This window comes from Strix aluco, chromosome W (genome assembly GCF_031877795.1).
Source record: "Strix aluco isolate bStrAlu1 chromosome W, bStrAlu1.hap1, whole genome shotgun sequence".
Classification (NCBI taxonomy): Eukaryota; Metazoa; Chordata; class Aves; order Strigiformes; family Strigidae; genus Strix; species Strix aluco.
In genome coordinates this window covers 49,123,414-49,141,702 of record NC_133970.1, presented here as the reverse complement: position 1 = coordinate 49,141,702, position 18,289 = coordinate 49,123,414, and the positions used below count along the sequence as shown (strand labels likewise).

General features: G+C 38.4%; 1 protein-coding gene across 10 annotated transcripts in view; it reads right to left on the bottom strand.

The window, feature by feature from the left end:
- The window catches only part of LOC141917562 (A disintegrin and metalloproteinase with thrombospondin motifs 6-like), a 135,414-nt gene that overhangs the window by 10,943 nt on the left and 106,182 nt on the right, over window positions 1-18,289 (bottom strand). For 9 of the 10 annotated variants that reach the window (XM_074810851.1, XM_074810853.1, XM_074810854.1 and 6 more), the window contains 4 exons: window positions 18,029-18,158; window positions 14,349-14,553; window positions 6,939-7,115; window positions 5,572-5,728 (listed from right to left, as the gene is read on the bottom strand). In XM_074810851.1, coding sequence (XP_074666952.1) covers window positions 5,572-5,728; window positions 6,939-7,115; window positions 14,349-14,553; window positions 18,029-18,158 — 669 coding nt within the window. Of the gene's footprint in view, window positions 1-5,571; window positions 5,729-6,938; window positions 7,116-14,348; window positions 14,554-18,028; window positions 18,159-18,289 lie in introns of those variants that run through there. The other variant, XM_074810856.1, reaches the window with a different exon arrangement.

The following is an 18,289-nucleotide window of genomic DNA, read 5'->3' as shown; positions in this document are numbered from 1 at the left end:
AATATTCTAAATCTCCAACGAAGAGTTTTTTTTTTTTAAAAAAAAAGAGCTAAAGCAGATGTAAAATGTGGCAAGATATATTGCAACTTTTTTTTTCTATATCCTCAACCTTTGACTATTTTATGTAAACAACCTTTACTTTCCCCCAAAAAAGTGCTTTTAAACTTTACTAACATGATCATTATACTGCAGAGTGGCTCAAGCTTTCTCAAAAACATGTATGTATTTATCTTGAGTTACCAAAATTAAATTGTTCAGAAAATTATAACTGGGTCCCATAGGCTGCGAGCACCAGAGTTTGGGGAGTTAAGGGAATCAGGAGGTTCACTGCAGTTTGAAATGGGAAGGGAATCCCTTCAGCTAGTCTGACCCTGCTGCAAACCAATGACCTGTTGTTGAAGTTGCCCCACAGTGGGGCCCAAAGCACAAGGCAGTGCTACTAGGTGGCATGTGAACAAAAGCTCTGCATGTGAGCAGATATGCTCTGCTATGCGCATGGACTCCCAAGGGGCAGAACTCTCCCTCTGAGAGGCCTGATTCCTTCCCTGAAACCCAAATACAGATACACAGTTCACATCCCACTGCACCTGGAGAGAGACAGATGCATGCATACAAATACAGAATACTCCTTTCACAAATACATCCACAAGGAAATGCCAGAACTCAAATACTTCTTGCTTAGAAAGTATTCTTTCCAAAAATAGTTGTGCTCTTTAGGATTAGTTAGTTCTTGAAACCTAAAAAGCTTTCTATCATCTGTAGTATGCAAAAAAAAAATGCCTCCCTGTTTAAAGGGTAACACTTTACTAACACAAGAGGTCATCTCCTCTTGTGTCTAAGAGGATTTTTTTAAAGCCAGAAGTGTAAGTAAAAAATGTGCAATACATGCACATTATTCTGCAAACACAGTTTTGTGCTTCTTAAATCCAGCATTTAATAGTATCTCTGAAATATTTATAAATTAGGATATATATTTAAGAAATTCTTGCCAAAATATTGAAAAAATACCTTGAAGACAAATTTTTGGTCTAATTTTGGGATAGGACACCCTTAGTATTTCATGGATTGCAACCAGGTTCTTCTGAAAGGATGTAGGTATTTTAAATTGTTAAATGAACTCTGAGATTACATTTACTTTGGAGCCATTTGAGCCACTTAACCACTTAGAAATAATCAGTGGTTTCCAGTAAATACCTTCAATATGGGACAAAAGCAAACATGGGATGCAAGTGGCAATGTGTTGGGAACAGTATCTATTGGAAGAGATTGTGCTATATCTTTTTCCTCTCAATTCTTCCTATGACTTATTAGCTCAAGCAAAGTACTGTGCTAACAAGGCTGCATGGCTGTCAGTAAGGAGCTGGCTCATGCCTGGCCAACTCAGAGTGCAGGCCAAAGAGCTGAAGTCCATCTGGAATACTATGTAAGTGGTTTTCAACATTTTCAATTTGTGGATCCCAAAAAATTTTCAGTGAAGGTGTAGCTCCCTGGAAAACACTATTGCCAACAGGCTTGCTTTTCATAGTTTCCCTGCATAGTTCTACTTTAAAGAAGTCCATGACCACTCAGTGTCCATAGATCACACACAGAAAATCCCTGATTGTATTAATCAATAGCAGATCAGTGTATTTTCCTGATAATATTAAAGAATTACTAACATAATGACTATAAATAAGAACATGACTTTTTCATCTTGAAATTAAGAGGAGATTGAGACTAATCATGCACTTAGAAGTACTTTATTACTTCCTTACTTTGGAGAAAGACATTGTGTTTGGAAATAAAATGTGTTAGCCTTGAGCTTTAAAGGGCAGAATGTTTCCTAGATTGATAACCATCACATAAAATTACTTAAGAGCATGAAACATAAAAATGGGAATTAAATAATCAAGTAAAATTCTATTATGAAGATGCTTTTCAAATGACAACATGGGACGATAAGCCTCTATTTAAAATTAAAACTTCCAAGCAGTAAGTTATGGTGCTCATAGTGAAGCATCAGTGCATTTCTGGGAAGATTTTAGTATGCTCCATTTCATTACAGACATCTCAATTTGACAAACTTTTATGACAACTTTGAATCTATGGCGTGAACCTGAATGGATTGTGGCAGGTGCACCCACCCTGATGAAGACGCGCCTTCCTGGCTGTTGAGACATAGTGGTTGTCAATTCCTTTGTTCTTGTTCTCAGTGCTTCCTGGCAGTTGGGGCCTTTAGCCAACGGGAGCCACTGTTGAACACAGGTCAGATTTGGCCTGGGTATAAATGGAGTCCCCTGGGAGCCATTTTGAGTTTGTCCCCCCTGCAGTGGCATGGTGTGGTTGAGTACTCTTCCCTTGGGTTGGGATGCTGCCCAAGGAAACTCCTTGAGGTTGAGAGCCCTCACTTTTTAGGTGAGTGATTGATCATTCTGAATTGATTTGATTGAGCAGTAATAGTTTTGTTTCCTCTCACAGACATTGGGATCTGCCATTTATGAATAATTGCTGGAGTGCCAATCAATTGTATTTAAAATAAATTTTATTTTCATTATTGCTTGTTTATTTTGAGAGCCTCCACAACATTTTAATTGGTGCAATCAGCAGGATATCAATAGAGGAACTATTACAGAGGCACAGTTGTGTCCCTTCTCCTCCAGATGTACAATGGGCAAAGGAGAAATGGTTTGATATGGTGGCAGTTGTGGAAAAGATGGAGCAAAGCTGGGGAAGTTTTTGGGATGGATGAAGTAAAGATGGCACACGTTGTCCCTTAGGTGCCTGCTTGATTCAGGTGCAAGATTACTTCAATGGTGGGAAAAGATAATTTAAAGAAACAATTAGAAACAGATTAAGGAAATAATTGCAACAAGAAAGAGAGCGAATGTGGTTATTAGAACAAAAAATTGAAATCATGTTGGCACAAGCAAAAAAAACCTCCAGTATTGTCCAGATGCAAAAATTAATCGTGGGTGTAGATCCCAAGGAGTGAGATGGGGACATCTGGGGAGATCCCGATGAAAGCACTTTGGAGGAGAGGAAGTGAAGGAAAGGAATGTGTGACCTCTCATCAAAACAGAAAGGCACATGGGTCCACAAGGTGGGAACCCCCAAACCACTGTCTGCATGACCCTTGGGACAGGACCCGAGCTTAGTGAACTCCAGATCAAGTTTTTGCATAAGTCAGGTGAAACTGAAACCAAATATCTGTGGAGGGTTTCTTTAATGGGGGGAGATTAAATCCTGTTGAGTGGTGACGAGGCAGGGGGGTTCTGGGGTCCCAGAATGTTTTTAAGTGATGGGCCGGCAGGTAACCAGTTGATAACATCTTGAGTGCTTTACTGGGCTGGGGGGGTGGACCCCAAGGAGAGGGGGGAACCTGTTACTATCAAAGTGAAGGGATTATTGGAATTGGTGGAAGGAGTACAAAAGGCTGTCTGCATTCAGGCAATGTATGAGAGGGGGCAGTACTGAATATCGATTGCTGTGCCGGTGGACCCCACCACCTTAGACCTCTTATTAGAGGACTCCCAAATGCTTTAAAGATACATGGCCAGTCCCTCAGAGAAAGGGTGCAGGGGACCATTGAACACAACCAGTGAAACTCTCTGACTCCGCCCGTGCGTGTATTAACATGGGCAGAAGTGTTACGTGATCTGGTTGCTTACAGGCATGAGCTGGGATGGACTGACCCAGGTAGTGGCATGGATGGAAATCAGCAGGTCTGGCAAGTCAGACAAAAACTCCACCCCTAGCAGCCTCCTTGCAGGGAGTTTGAACTGCCCCAGGTCAACCTTATGATCCAGGAAGGAATAATCTTTGGCGGAAGGAGTTGGCATTGGGGGCACCCAGACCTGTTACATGGCAATCCACCAATTACAACCAGAAACTGGTGGAATTGCTGGAGGAGAAAACTCAGGATTAAAGGGAAACCCAGGTAACCTTACCCACCTCAGGAAGGGAAATTTAACCCTTTTGTGACATCATGAGGGGAACTGAGAGAGTTAAAAAAACAAACAAACAAAAAAACAACTAGAAGCTGCAGTTTGGGTTTTGGGCCACCCACTCCATATGGTGAATTCCTACCAATGGTCCACTGACAAGGAGTCTTACATACATACCCTCGTGGGTCCGAGGTTTTAAACAGACAACAAGCTGATGAGTTAGGAATGAAACCATTGAGAAAGGGACACAGTACATCTTTAATTGACTCCCACAATGATATAAACACCTCCCCCATTAATGTCCATAATGCTTTGAGGAGTAGAGGTGGTGTCAGGATTACAGCTGTTAGTATAGCTACTGGAGATCAAACAGTCAGTTCTGTGAGGATAGTTTAGTATTTTGACCATCCCTAAATGTATTTAAAGGGACAACGGATCACATTTCATAGCCACAGTGGTGCAAAACTGGGCATAAGGAGAAGGTATTAAGTGGGTGTTTCATATACCATATCCTCAGGCCAATGACATAGTCAAGCAAACCAATGGCTTGATGAGACATGCCAACGTCTCATGATACAACTGGGACATACTCTTATGGGAACCCAAAGATACAAGCATTTTGTCCTATGGGGTTATTGACTGATGATACCCCTATATCTAACAATCATACTACACAGAGATTAGTCACATTAAAAGGAGCAGCTTTAGTGACATTGTGTAGTCAAGCACACAAAATTTAGGAAATACCAGTTTTAAGAGAACTATTATTGCTGTGCAATCTTTCTTTATTTTTGGACATGTGTGTTTTGGTAATTTTTGATTCCTTTTCCCCTTCCAGACAACATGGAATTTACTCATCTGGTGAGCAACTACTCTAAATTTTTACAACCAGTAAGGAAACTTTTTTTTTTATTGCCTAGCACTCCAATTGTACTTTGATGACAGAATTTCCTAATAGGTTGGCTTGGACAATTTATGAGTCCAGATATGGAGCCTTTTATAAACATTAATAAGCTTATTTTGACATTATTATCTAATATATCCTCTAGCAAAAATATGTTATGATTGAGTTATAGTCTGATTAAATTACACTGTATCATGTAAAAAATACGGTAATTATTTCAAACAGGCATTATAAATTCAAGAAATTAAAAGTTAATTAGAAGCTGAAAAGTAAGTCAAAGTATAAGAACAGGCTTGTAGCACTGTGCAGCATTAAATATGTGGTCCTACTCTTTCAATGAACATGTGATCAACTATTTTTGCCACTACATCGTTATGTTAACGACTGATGGAGCAGGTAACAGTTCAGTGGATGAGAAGTATATCATGCTCCCCCTGCTATGATGGACATTTCCATTGAACCAATAAAGAGACTGGAAAATTAAAGACACAAAATGATAGTATTTTGCCCATGACTTAGGCTATATATTTTTAAGGGTGTTTTTTTTAAACGAAGAACCTTTATTTAGGTTTTTATTGACTTTACCTTTGCACTAGAATGACTAATTAGAAAACAATTGTAAAAAATTCATTCACTGTCTGAGAGATAATGTAATGTAGACTTTTAGTAACAAATTAATGCAGTAATACTGACCGTGTCACTTTACTCTTTCCAGAATAAATTATATTAAGATGGAAAAGTTACCTTCTGTGTTGGAAATGGGAGTACTGTCACATTTACTTTCACACTGCTGCATTGATGGAGGTCTAAGTGTTTCTGGACACTCACTGGATGCTTGTCCGGTGTATGAGAGGCACTGTACTGTTCGCATATGTTGCCCAAGACCACACTGTGCAGAACACTAAAAATAAGAGATAAAAAAGTAAAACAACTTGGATCCACTTTTTAAATGTAAAACAAGATAACAGGAAAGCACTCAGGAACAGTACGCATAAACAAATTTTAAAAAAGACAAGCATCTGAAGAGATTTGGTTAATGCATAAAATAGCTTAGATTTTTTTGGGTTTTTTTGACAGTATATGCAACCACTTGTCTTTCAAAGAAAATAAACCACAATGCAATGTTAGCTTCCTGAACAGCTTGTATTTGAGGTATGAGAATATAGTTTATACTGTTTCATATATCATGTCTGAGTTTAAGTGTATGTTTTCAAGAGAGAAATCATTTACTTTAGAACAAAGAAGAAAAACCAAGGAGAACAAGAATTCAAATCTGCTAGAGGACTTTTTTATGGAAAAGAAAAGTATCTTTCAAACAAAAATACTTTGATGTTTCAAAATATTTTTTAATTTCTATAACTAAACAGTATTTTTTGGACATCTCATTTTAAGATAAATGTGCACCTGGACAACTAGCATAAAAAAAGTCAATTAGACTGTAATACCACAAATTATTGTCCCCTAGTTAGTTAAACTAAGGTGTTTTATTTTCATTAGTGACAAATCACTCAGCAAACTTAGAAACTGAAATATCAAGTTGTTGTTTAATAACAGGCCATTGATTATAACTGAGATGAAAAAGCACAATGAAAGAAGGAAATTCAGCATATCCTATTTAGAAACACCGCATAATGGCAGCACCATTCAGCCTGTGCTGTAACAATTTAGATCTTCTCTGGTAATTAAGCATATTTTATGTAAGATTATATAGATCTCAGACAGTTTTTTGGGTGGCTATATATCTTAGTAAAATTTTAATTGGCTTTGCATTTCCATCATGTTTCTCAACTAAGTTAAATGGGTTTTAAAAATACTAAACCTTGCAATATTGCTGTATCCCAAAATCCCCTTCTAAAAAGTTGTGATTTAATTTCTTTTAAAATGCATATGGAAACTCATCCAGTAGAAACTAGATTAATGCCAGCAAATCCTTTATTAGTACAGCAGACAACTATCATTCAAAATAAGATTTCAATCCGAGACAAACAGGGGAGAAGCTTTTGCTTCAGTCAGGGGAACTCTCTCTTATCCATTTCCAGCAACATCTTATCCTTAAAGGTACTAATGTGTAGGAGACTAACAACAATAAATACTTAAATGAACTATCTTACCTGTCCCCAGTCTCCAGTAACCCAGCGAGGAGGAGGACATCGGCCTAAACTACAGCGGATGCGGACTGGAGGTTTGCTTTCCTCTTGGCATTGCACGGCTGGAAAAGTTTTTAAAAGATTGCTGCTTTTGCACAGAACAATTCGGTGTTTGAATCCTGGGCCACACTTTGGAGTGCACTGAAAAAATATTTATATAAATGAATAATGAAAATCTCAGTAAAAAGTCAATAAACGTGTCAGAAATGCTATTATGGAAAATAAGAGTATTTATGTTCTTATAATTAAACTATAATCACAATTTTCCCAAGATGATAATGATAATTTTAAAATGAGCTGACTTATGTTTGCTTTATTAAGTTAAAGTTTTTATAAGTTTTAATTTAATAAAAGCAGATTTCCTTTGCTATTTATATTTAGGCTATTGTGTTACTATTTACTTTTATATATAAAAAGCCTTTAGGTTAGATTTAAGAAAAGCACTTTGCTGCAAAGTAGAGAGGTCTGCCACATGTAATATTATTATGAAACAAACCTGAGTGTGCCTTTCAGAAATTAAAAGTAGAACTCTCTGTTCTTAATATGACCTTAGTACAGTCTCTCTCCACTGCAATTACAGACCACTGAGCTACAGTGAACACATCTTTCCCCAATAAACATATGGGAAGATAAATGCTTTACTGGACTCTACAGAAACCAGATTATTGGTTCAGATAGAAATACTGTACCCCCTCCCCTACAATGCATGCTTTTCTCCCCTTTTCTATTTAAATTGTTTTCTCACAGATCTTGTTTTTCCTCCTTTTATCACTCCTCTGCTCATTCTAACAGCAAGCAGATAATAAAACAGTAATTTGAAAAGAAGCAGATCTGAAAACCTCTGCTTTTCCTCCTTTTTCTTCATATTGGTTCCTCCTGCCTTCTCCTTCCTTTTTCCTACTGACTATTAACTGTCATTTACATTAGCATACCTGCAGAATGGGGAAGAGACAAACACTAACAAAATTAAGACCTTCCCCAAATCAGTCCCCCTTTAACACCTGAGCAGGAGCTTTTGCAAGCAGAGTTTTAGAATTCCCTATAGGGAGTTCACTAAATCTTTGAAAATTTGCTAAAAAATGAGACAAACTGCCCCCACTTCCAAAGGAAGTATTTTAAGAGCAAGCTTTGCACACAAGCATATACATATTAAGCTATAGCAGGCTCTATAGCAGGGTCTTTTTACAAGGGCATGCAGTGATAGGACAAGGGGTAACGGTCTTAAACTGACAGAGGGGAGATTTAGATGAGATCTAAGGCAGAAATTCTTCCCTGTGAGGGTGGGGAGGCCCTGGCACAGGTTGCCCAGAGAAGCTGTGGCTGCCCCCTCCCTGGAAGGGTTCAAGGCCAGGTTGGATGGGGCTTTGGGCAACCTGGGCTAGTGGAAGGTGGCCCTGCCCAGGGCAGGGGGGTTGGAACTAGATGAGCTTTAAGGTCCCTTCCAACCCAAACCATTCTATGATTCTATGATACCTCAAAACAAGATCTTTAAGAAAATCTCTCAGTGGGAGTCACCTAGACTAGTCAATACAGAATGGACAGGTTTATCCTAAATCTTATCTCTGCTTAGATTTAGGATCTTAAACTGGGCTGCAAAGAGATGGGTCCTCCATTTGAACTTTATAATCCAGAACTGCAAAGTGGGTATATAAACACTTTCCTTAAAATCTAACCTTTCCTTTCCTGTCCTATTCTAGCCTTTCCTATCAAGGTACTGCCTCCTTATCTACAATAGTTCAGTGTTCAGAATTCTCATACAGAACAGCGAGATTCAATCCTCCTCCATGCTGAAGGGGCTTTAACCCCAAATCTTGTATATCATATGTACCTGACTACTAGAAAACAAGGGGAAGGAGGGAAGGAAAAGAAGAAAGGTCTCTATGTCTCTGGCTGAACTGCAAAAAGAATTAAATATTGATGCTAAATAGAGACCAAAAAAGAAAGACAATGAATATGTCAGGTCTTCAGCACCATGATCATGACTCCTCAGTTCTAGTCCAAATTCCATGGAACATTATGTGTATTTCCTCCCACAAATATTTCATATAAAATGCATAAGACTTTTAAGCAGGAACTAGAAACAAGTTCCCCTTCCTAGCTGAGTGCTTAAAATCACTTGCACTCAATCTCCTCTTCCCAGGGACTAAGCATTCTGTGAAAAGCAAACAGAAAAGAGACAAGTTTGAAAGGACCTGCCTACCACCATAAGAGTAGTCTACAGCTTAGTGATCAGTTTACTTTGTAGAACAGCAGAAGACAGAGAGTCTTGAAACCTCTCAGAGTTGCACAGAGCTGTGTTCCGCACTCTGGGTGTTGCATTCTAAAAGCTGAAATATTATAAAAATTCAAAAAAGCAAGCTATCACCAGCCAACTCTTAAAATAGACCAGTAGCTATTGCTGTACCTTATGTGGAACTTGGTTCATTAGACATGCTCTAAGAATGCCTTCTAAATTGAGGCCTTTGAAGAGGATACATGGAGAAATGTCTAGTGTGTGAATCACTGTGTGACTTTGACAAGAAGCTATCACTCAGTTTCTCTTATGTGTCAAGACAGGCAAGTAGAACTTTCAATAATCAGTGAATAAATGTCAAAACCCAATGTGCCTATGGAGTTTCGTAATCTCTAGAATGTGGTAGCAAATAAGGAAGAGCTTGAGGATCAAAATTTGAATTTAGATGCATCCATTTTCTAGTCTGGCTTGAAGACATGTTCTTTTATCTATGTCTAAACTTCCATTTGAGAAAATTCTGGTAGCAGTAGCTGAAAGATGAAAATAACATCCCTTAAAAAACCACTTTTTTGGAGTCATAGTCAAAATTCCACTAAATAAGATGGACTACACCCTGCCCCCAGAAATGAAAGTGAAATAAGGAAATATGTTGCCTACAATAATACTGAATCACCAAAAATAAAAAGCATCCCTAGAATCTAACAAAAAATTTATGTCTCCACAGCAAATGAAAGACAGAATACACAGGGGAAAAAAAAGGAAACAGTGTCTCCCATTACCACATGCTTCTAGGATTTTTGACTCACTCAGTGGAAGTCATCACTAACAGTAATATGAATGCAAAGTAAATATTCTTGTCTGATAAGGCTTTTCCCAATAAATCCTTAGATTATTTTTTGCTGGTTTATATTTTATTATCTGTAAAGATATAAAAGTAATTTACAGTGGGCAGAATAATTCAGTCAAAGCTCAACTATTGCAAAGCGTAAAAATTTTTATGGCAAAACTGATGTTACCTGAGAATGACTACATTCTACTAGGCAAGCCACTGTTAGCTTTAATTACTATTTGATATAAGCACTTTTACATTCTCCTAAGGACATTATTTAATCTCTATGTTTCAAAATGTTTTTGTTTCTCTGACCAAAAAGATACAGAATTTCTTGCTAATTATCATTGAAGACTAAAAAAATGTATAACTATAGTGATGCTCAAGTGCATTAGCATATATAAGTTCTAAAATTGCTTAATTTTATCAATAATTGCTTGTTTTGACTATGAAACAAAAACTTGCATTCCAGAGAAAATTAGCAAGATTTGCCATTGGCTTCAATGGAAGCAGTATTCAACTCTTCCACTTTTTGAGTTCACTCTTGTTTTCGTTTTCATGCTTCTGTCAGAAAATCATATAAATACATATATATATATATAAAGTTTATATGTATATTACAATAGAGATTTAAATACACTATATTTTTGGGAACACACACACACAAAGAACTTGCAAAATATCCATGACACAGATGTAGTATGGAAGAGTCTTCAACTGAACATCCCTTTCTACTCATCCATTCTTTCCTTTGCACTCCTTTCCTTTCTACTCTTTCCAAGTGAGATTCATTTTCAAAGGGCTGGAATACACTGTACCTTTTCAGGTAAGGACAAGGACCATTTAAAACCTTTTCTGCCTTGATTATGGTGCCTTACTTCTTGTGTGTTAACAGCAGGGTAAAAAAAAAAAATAATTGTTCTGCATGTAGAACAAGACACACTTTAAGATTCACTGTGTCATTTCCAGGTTTCTTGAGGTCCTGGTCTACACTGAGAAAAGTTACTGAAGGAAACTGCTTACCTACAGGTTTCGGGCTATAAAACTGACAAATGTTTACAGAACTGATTCCAAAAAATATTTGATTGTCAAACTGAATAAAACTAGAGACAGATTCAGGTATAGTCTGGGAATGACTGTTTTATGATAGTGGATTATTTACAAAACCTGTTACAAATAACAGGAAATGCAGAACATAAGCAAAAGCATCTGTATGATAAATTAATGAAAACAAAAAAAAATTTCAGAAGTTCACATTATATTTTAGAATAATTTTCTTTGATATAAAAGCTCACTAAAATGGCATTTCATGCATAATTCCTATGGAACAAAAGCAAACAGCTGAGCAATACAGCAAATTGACACATTTTTTTTTGTTCAAAGAAAAACAATATATGTAATGGAAAAAATGTATTTGTGTACTGGGTTTGCATGGCAAGGTTGAGGGGGGGCCTAGAGGGGTGGCTTCTGTGAGAAGATGCCACAAGCTGCCCCCATGTCCAATAGAGCCAATTTGCTGCTGGCCAAGGCCGAGCCCACCAGCAACGGTGGTAGCGCCTCTGGGAGACCATATTTGAGAAGGAGAAAAAACTGCTGCGCAACTGCAGCTGGAGAGAGGAGTGAGAATGTGTGAGAGCAACAACCCTGCAGGCACCCAGGGCAGGGCAGAAGGAGGGGCAGGAGGTGCTCCAGGCACCGGAGCAGAGATTCCCCGGCAGCCCGTGGGGCAGCCCTTGGTGAGGCAGCTGTGCCCCGCACCCAGGGAGGTCACCGGGGGAGCAGAATCCACCTGCAGCCTGGGGGGGACCCCACGCCGGAGCAGGGGGATGCCCGAAGGAGGCTGTGACCCCGTGGGGGACCCACGCTGGAGCAGTCTGTCCCTGAAGGACTGACTGCACCCTGTGCAGAGGACCCACGCCGGAGCAGTTCATGAAGAACCGCAGCCCGTGGGAAGGACCCACGTTGGAGAAGTTTGTGGAGGACTGTCTCCATGGGAGGGACCCCACGCTGGAGCAGGGGAAGAGGGTGAGGAGGAAGGAGCGGCAGAGACAACGGGTGATGAACTGAGCACAACCCCCATCCCCTGCCCCCCTGTGCTGCTGGGGGGGAGAAAGTAGAGAAATTGGGAGCAAAGCTGAGCCTAGGAAGAAGGGAGGGGTGGGGGGAAGGTGTTTTAAGATTTAGTTTTTATTTTCTCATTATCCTACTCTGATTTGATTGGCAATAAATTAAACTAATTTCCCCAAGTCGAGTCTGTTTTGCCTTTGACGGTAATTGCTGAGTGATCTCTCCCTGTCCTTAGCTCGACTCACAAACCTTTTGTTATATTTTTCTATCCCCTGTCCAGCTGAGGAGGGGGAGTGATAGAGTGGCTTGGTAGCTACCTGGTGGCCAGTCAAGGTTGAACCCACCATACCTTATAATTCTACAAGGGTCAATTTATAAATTATGTGATCCACAATATGGTATCTAATCACTCATTGCAAAAATGTCTACTAAGCTATTTTGAAATTATTTCTATCACCTAGTAACTCTAGTAATCCATTCCCAAAAAGATGACTTCAAACTGAAACATGAAAGCAGAACGTGGTCAAGATTAATTCCTTTCTGACAAAGGAAAGGAAGAAGAGCTGTTTCAGGTAACAAAAGCAAACAGGTATAAACTGACATGGAACTAGAACATTAGAACACTTCTTGCAATTCAAAAACTAAAGTTCAGGAATAGTTTTCCAAGAAGCAGTAGGAAAAAAACCCAAATTAACTAATTTTAAAACAGACATTTGTGCACTGATTTGCATGTGATGCAGTCTCATTCAAATGCATCACAGATTAAGCTATCTATCTTCTTTCAGCTGCACTGGTTCACATCCTTCAAATTTAATACTTGAATCAGTATAAGGTCACAATTTGGCTTATACTATAAGAGATATCACCATATTTAAGATAAGATGCTCTTTCTTTAATAAAGAAAATATGAATTTTCAGGTCTGTTGCTAAGAAAGGTGATGCTTTACATCAGCATGGTTGCTTCAGAAAAAAACCTAGCAGATTATTCTAGATTCTGATATTGTAAACCCATCATCTCTACTCTTCAGTTATTTGCCATTCAAGGAACCAATGGAAATGGAAATTGCTTTTTTCTCTAAGATAATTATCTCATACCAAATGGCTATTCTAGGGGTTTTTTTTTTGGTTGGTGTGAGAGATGACTTGTAAAAACAGGTCCTGAAAGAAACAGGCCTGCGAGAAACAAGGACTGAGAGAAACAGCCTGAGAAAGAGATAAAGGATAGCGGGGAGAGTGGGGGCCCTCTGATCGAAGAAATGCCTCAAACACTCACAAGACAAAACTCTGAGTCCCAGGGTGGATGGTGTGGAGGTCGAAGCTGATAAGGCTGCCCCAATAACACAAGATGCAGCTGGAGGAGGGAGCCCTGTGGAGACAGGACGGCTCTGCTCTGGGGCACCTGGCCAAAACTTCAAGGGCCATCTGTCCGGTGAATGACCTTTGCTTCATTATCCACAAAATGCATATTAAAGTTAACACCCCTCAGTATGCTAATGAAGGCTGACATGATCATGCTAATTACATCATCCCATGAAACTCCTGAGCCCTCCCCATACATGGGATATGTAGGTATGTGGGTCGACCTGGGGGACGGACCCAAGGAAAGTGGGTATAAATTGAGGGGGGGCAAAGGGGGAGGCCTGGAGAGTGCAGTGAAGTGAAAAAGGCAGATGCCTCCTGGAACCCTCGCTGGCGGGATCGATGCAGAAACCCAGACTGGTGATCTCTATTCCTCTATTCTCTCTATCTCCCTCCTTCCCGTTTCCCATTAAGCAATGCAAGGCATATTGTATTGCTTGCCACAACTCGCTATATACTTAGCCAATTATCGTGTGTTCAATTAGTACATTGTGGGTAGTTAATAAATGTTTGGACTTGGAGACTTGTTGTCTGCTCCATTGGGGATTTGCGAATCTGAGTCACTTGTCTCCCTTGTCTGAGTGGGATGTGACAGTTGTGTGGTTTTTTTTTTACTATTTTACTATTCTATTTTGCATTTTACTATTTTTCTATTATGATTAATAACAAGTCATAATAATTTGACAAAACAACAGAACTGACAACACAGAAGAAAAGAAAAGAAGGAAATATGAATGACAAAAACCTGCTTCAATACTCTATCAGGTTTTGAATTTCTTATTAATCCTTTACTTAGCAAGCAGCAATAGAAAATGTACTAATATTCAGTAGTCAGAGCTCTTGTCTTCACTATTGCCAATAAGCTAACATAGCAAAATTTCCTTACTTCTGACCAGTCCAAAGTGACCCACTGTGGGGGACAGGACTGATTGTTACAGGGCTCTTTTTCAATAGGCTGGTGTGTTAAACAGCTGGTATTGTCCAGTGTCTCCTCCTCAGAAGGTCCAATCTTTCTGATACAGAGAACTGTTCGTGAACGCATTCCTCCATCACAGGTCTTACTGCATTCTGACCAATCTCCTATAAACCATCTGGATAGAAAACGTTAGGAGACTCAGTTAATGCATTTCAGAAATGGAGTAGATAATGGCACAAACCCAGAATCCAAATAGTTTACTAAACCTAAATCATTGTTAACAATACATGTATTCACAGTGAAATAAAGTAGAAACTTATAGGTCTTTGCACTGAGCATTTTAATTTATGCCTCACTGCAATCATATCTTCCAATAATAATACTACTTTGTATTTTTCTAGAGCAGCAATTTCCAGCCTAGGCTACAGTAGTTAGAAAGGAGTGTTGAGCCTGACAAAACTGCAGCTATTTAAGTAGATTTGTACTGGACTTCTATTAAATTATTCCTCTGAAAGTTCTCTGCAGCTGGAAATGTTTGGGAATCACTGGTGTCGATTAAAGCACAAGTTAAAAGCCAAGATACTTGCCTCTCTAGTATCATTGCAATAAAATAATTTGATCTCAAAATTGGACTTTCTGAGATTTATTTCTCATCTGATTATGAAATATTTCTAAATTTTTTATAGAAGGCTATACTGAAATGCAGAATATTCTCATTTATTAAAGTAAAGCAAACACTAGTAAAACATAATTCATCACATAAAAAAAGACCTCAACAAATATTTTAAAAAATGTAAAGCACTGCACGATAGCTGCTAGAGGGACCTTCTGAGTGCTTGTGTCTACATAGGAAAAGTCGAGAACTGTACAGTATATTTAGATTATTTTGTGATGCCACAGAGATTAAAGCAACTGTTAATCTGGCTGTAAAGTTATATTATTTTTTTCTACTGATAAATGGTTAATGCAGCTCAATTTACTGGAAATATCTCTTCACATTGTTAAGCACATTGGGTCTTCAATATTTCATATGTTGATTAGATAGACTCATCTGAATCATCCCTGCAAAGGATGAAGGTGAAGTCTAATATGCTAGCACATGCTGCCAACATGCCAAAACTGTCAGGAATGTCAGTCACTGTGGATGTTCCTGGAGGTATGCTTGGAGCTGCCTCATAAGATTGTCATTTTCTGAAGCCTCCATCAAAAAGATGTGCTGCTATCCTGTCTTGTATTACGGAATATGTAATATATTCTAATATGAACCTAGATCAATGCAGAGATGCAAATATGCCATATTATGTCATTATTTTCCCAGTGAAAGAGAATTAATTTGTGATTATTTACCACCAAACTTATGCTTTTACCACAGCAGGGAGAATTAGAAGCTCTTCACAGCTTTGAAGAGGCTGATGTGTTAATTTTTAGTTGGTACTAAGATTTGCTCAAGTGCATTCTCAGGTACCTTATATATTTATACTGTATCTCACATGACAGTACTGTTCATAGGATCCAGAGAGAGTTACCTATATCTTGAAATCTAGAACTTTAGGAGTTACATATTGTAATAACAAAATACTGTGAGCAAACAGTCTTTGCTGCTGTTCAGGAGCCTCAAGTATAATGTAACTGGCATTCAGTTAGAAGGAATAACATTTTCACCACAAGTAAAGTGAAATTGTGCTAATTAAGAAAAGGAAATATTTGGCCACATTGTTTAAAAAGTAAGCCTTACTGGGTGATAAATCTTCCACCCAAAAGGGTTAAACTTCTTTGGGGAACTATTTCAAAAGATGGTATTTGAACAGCCTTCTTCTAGACTGCTTACAGGATCAGGAATCAAGAACCCTTCCTTAGGAGTTTGGCACTTTGTATTCACCCTGTGGTGAGCATCAGAATGGAGGCAGATGTAGGCTGAACTGCTCTGATATATTCAAGCAGATGCTGATTTATACACACTACTTGCTTTTTGAATCTTGATGACTTGAGTTTCACCATGTTCATCAATGTCCCTGCTGTATTGGATGGAGAATCCAGAAGTGTTCCATTTCATGATGCTTTTTTGGTTTTGTTTGGTTTTGTTTTTACAGAAAGTCAGTGAAAAAATTAAAATTAACTATGTTAACACTACTTTTTAAAGTGCTAATTTGTTAATAGTTAAGCCACACAAAGGAAGGGATAGGGATGTGTTTGGTAAAAAGGAACTGACCAAACACAACCACTCTCCAAGTTCTGCTTTCAGGTACATGGTGTGAGAGTTTAGTTAGTGCACTTATAGCCACGCTAAACAGTGTTATACAAGCAGAAACCAACTGCATATCCTTGCAGGATAAGCATATATTTACACATAGACTATGGGGACAAAAATTTAGACCTGTTTGTGAGACAGCACATCCACCTTCAAACACACTCAAGGTGAGAGCAGTTGTAATGGCTTCGCTTCTGTTTACTTTATGTTAAATGAGTATGGTACATGGCACAGGGGGAATAAGTGTAGAAGACATTGCTCTGCCATTCTGCAACCTGTCACCAGGCCCAGGGAAGCAGTTGATACTCTAGGAAGAAACTGGCTTCATGAAGACCTGCTGGATTTAATGCATTATAGTATTGTCTCATTCCTCCTGGTATCCTTCATGCTATAGTTTTACAGTTTCTAAGAGACATTTAAAAAAGACCACAGTATTCCTTTACTGTGCAATATCTACACTTAATCACTATTAATGATTTTCATGCCCAATTATAATTAGCTACAGATTATCATGAAACTTAAACTAACCAGAGTTCGTGAACCAATAAACTGTTGTATTATTTGCCCCAAAACATAAGAAGGAGCTGTTGTGCATATGCTGAAATTATTTGAGTGCAAAATATCACAGCTGTTTCTAAACAGTTTTTGTAGTAAGATTAAGCTATGCTATAGGTCCTTACCAAATTTCATTTTTGAACAAATGAGCTGCTGTGTTTTTAATTATCTTTTCAATATGTAGCATACAGCTACTTTAAAAATAAAACTAAATAGACTTAATCAAGTATGCACCTAATCCTAAAGGCACACAGCATTACTGTAAGACACTGAGCATCCTGGAGAGAAAGGTTGTTTGACAAAACCATTATCAGTAAATGGTTTGGTCTACTAAGCAGTTTCTATGTTTACCATTTCTCATCTGAACAATGTAACCCAAATTTTAATATACTAAAAAAATATGGCAAACATTTAGTATGCAATGTAAATATCTATGGGAAAGTTAGTCTGCCTGCACCTCAAGATTCTTCTGTTATTATTGCCTTAAGAATGGCCCCCAGTTCTTTTCTGAGCACTATTCACCACACCTGATGCTTCCATCATAAGAAACTGCTTTGCTAGTATCTTTTTATTTACAATGTCTGAATTGCTTTCTGTAGTTTAAACACCACTGTTCCTCAGTCAAATCGGGCCTCCTCTAGATCAAAGTATGTATTTTCTGACACTGATTCCAGAGGAACAAGAAACCATAACCAAAACCCAAACCCAAATATTTTGTCTGATGAGACAGGACCCTAATGCTAGATCAGAATTTTATAGCACCTTTGGTCAAATGGATTTATTATATATTACAAAGACTTTTCTATCTATGCAAAACAGACATCCATCTTAGTGATTAATGACTTACTCAGGTGGGCAAGGCTCAGCGTTGCAGGCTCTTTGGGTTTCTGGAGGCTTACTGTCAGGGTCACAGTAATTGTTTTGTACAATGGAGTTGTCATCCAGCCTTTTACATACCACCTCTTGTTTCTGCACACCTTGGGATGAAATGAAACACTATTAGTTAATCATTCTTGCTCTTCTACTTGTTGAGTTAAAGTGTATCTCACCTATTGATTATTAATCCTACTATCCCCACTTTAATTGGCTGAATGCTCCAGGTGTGTGA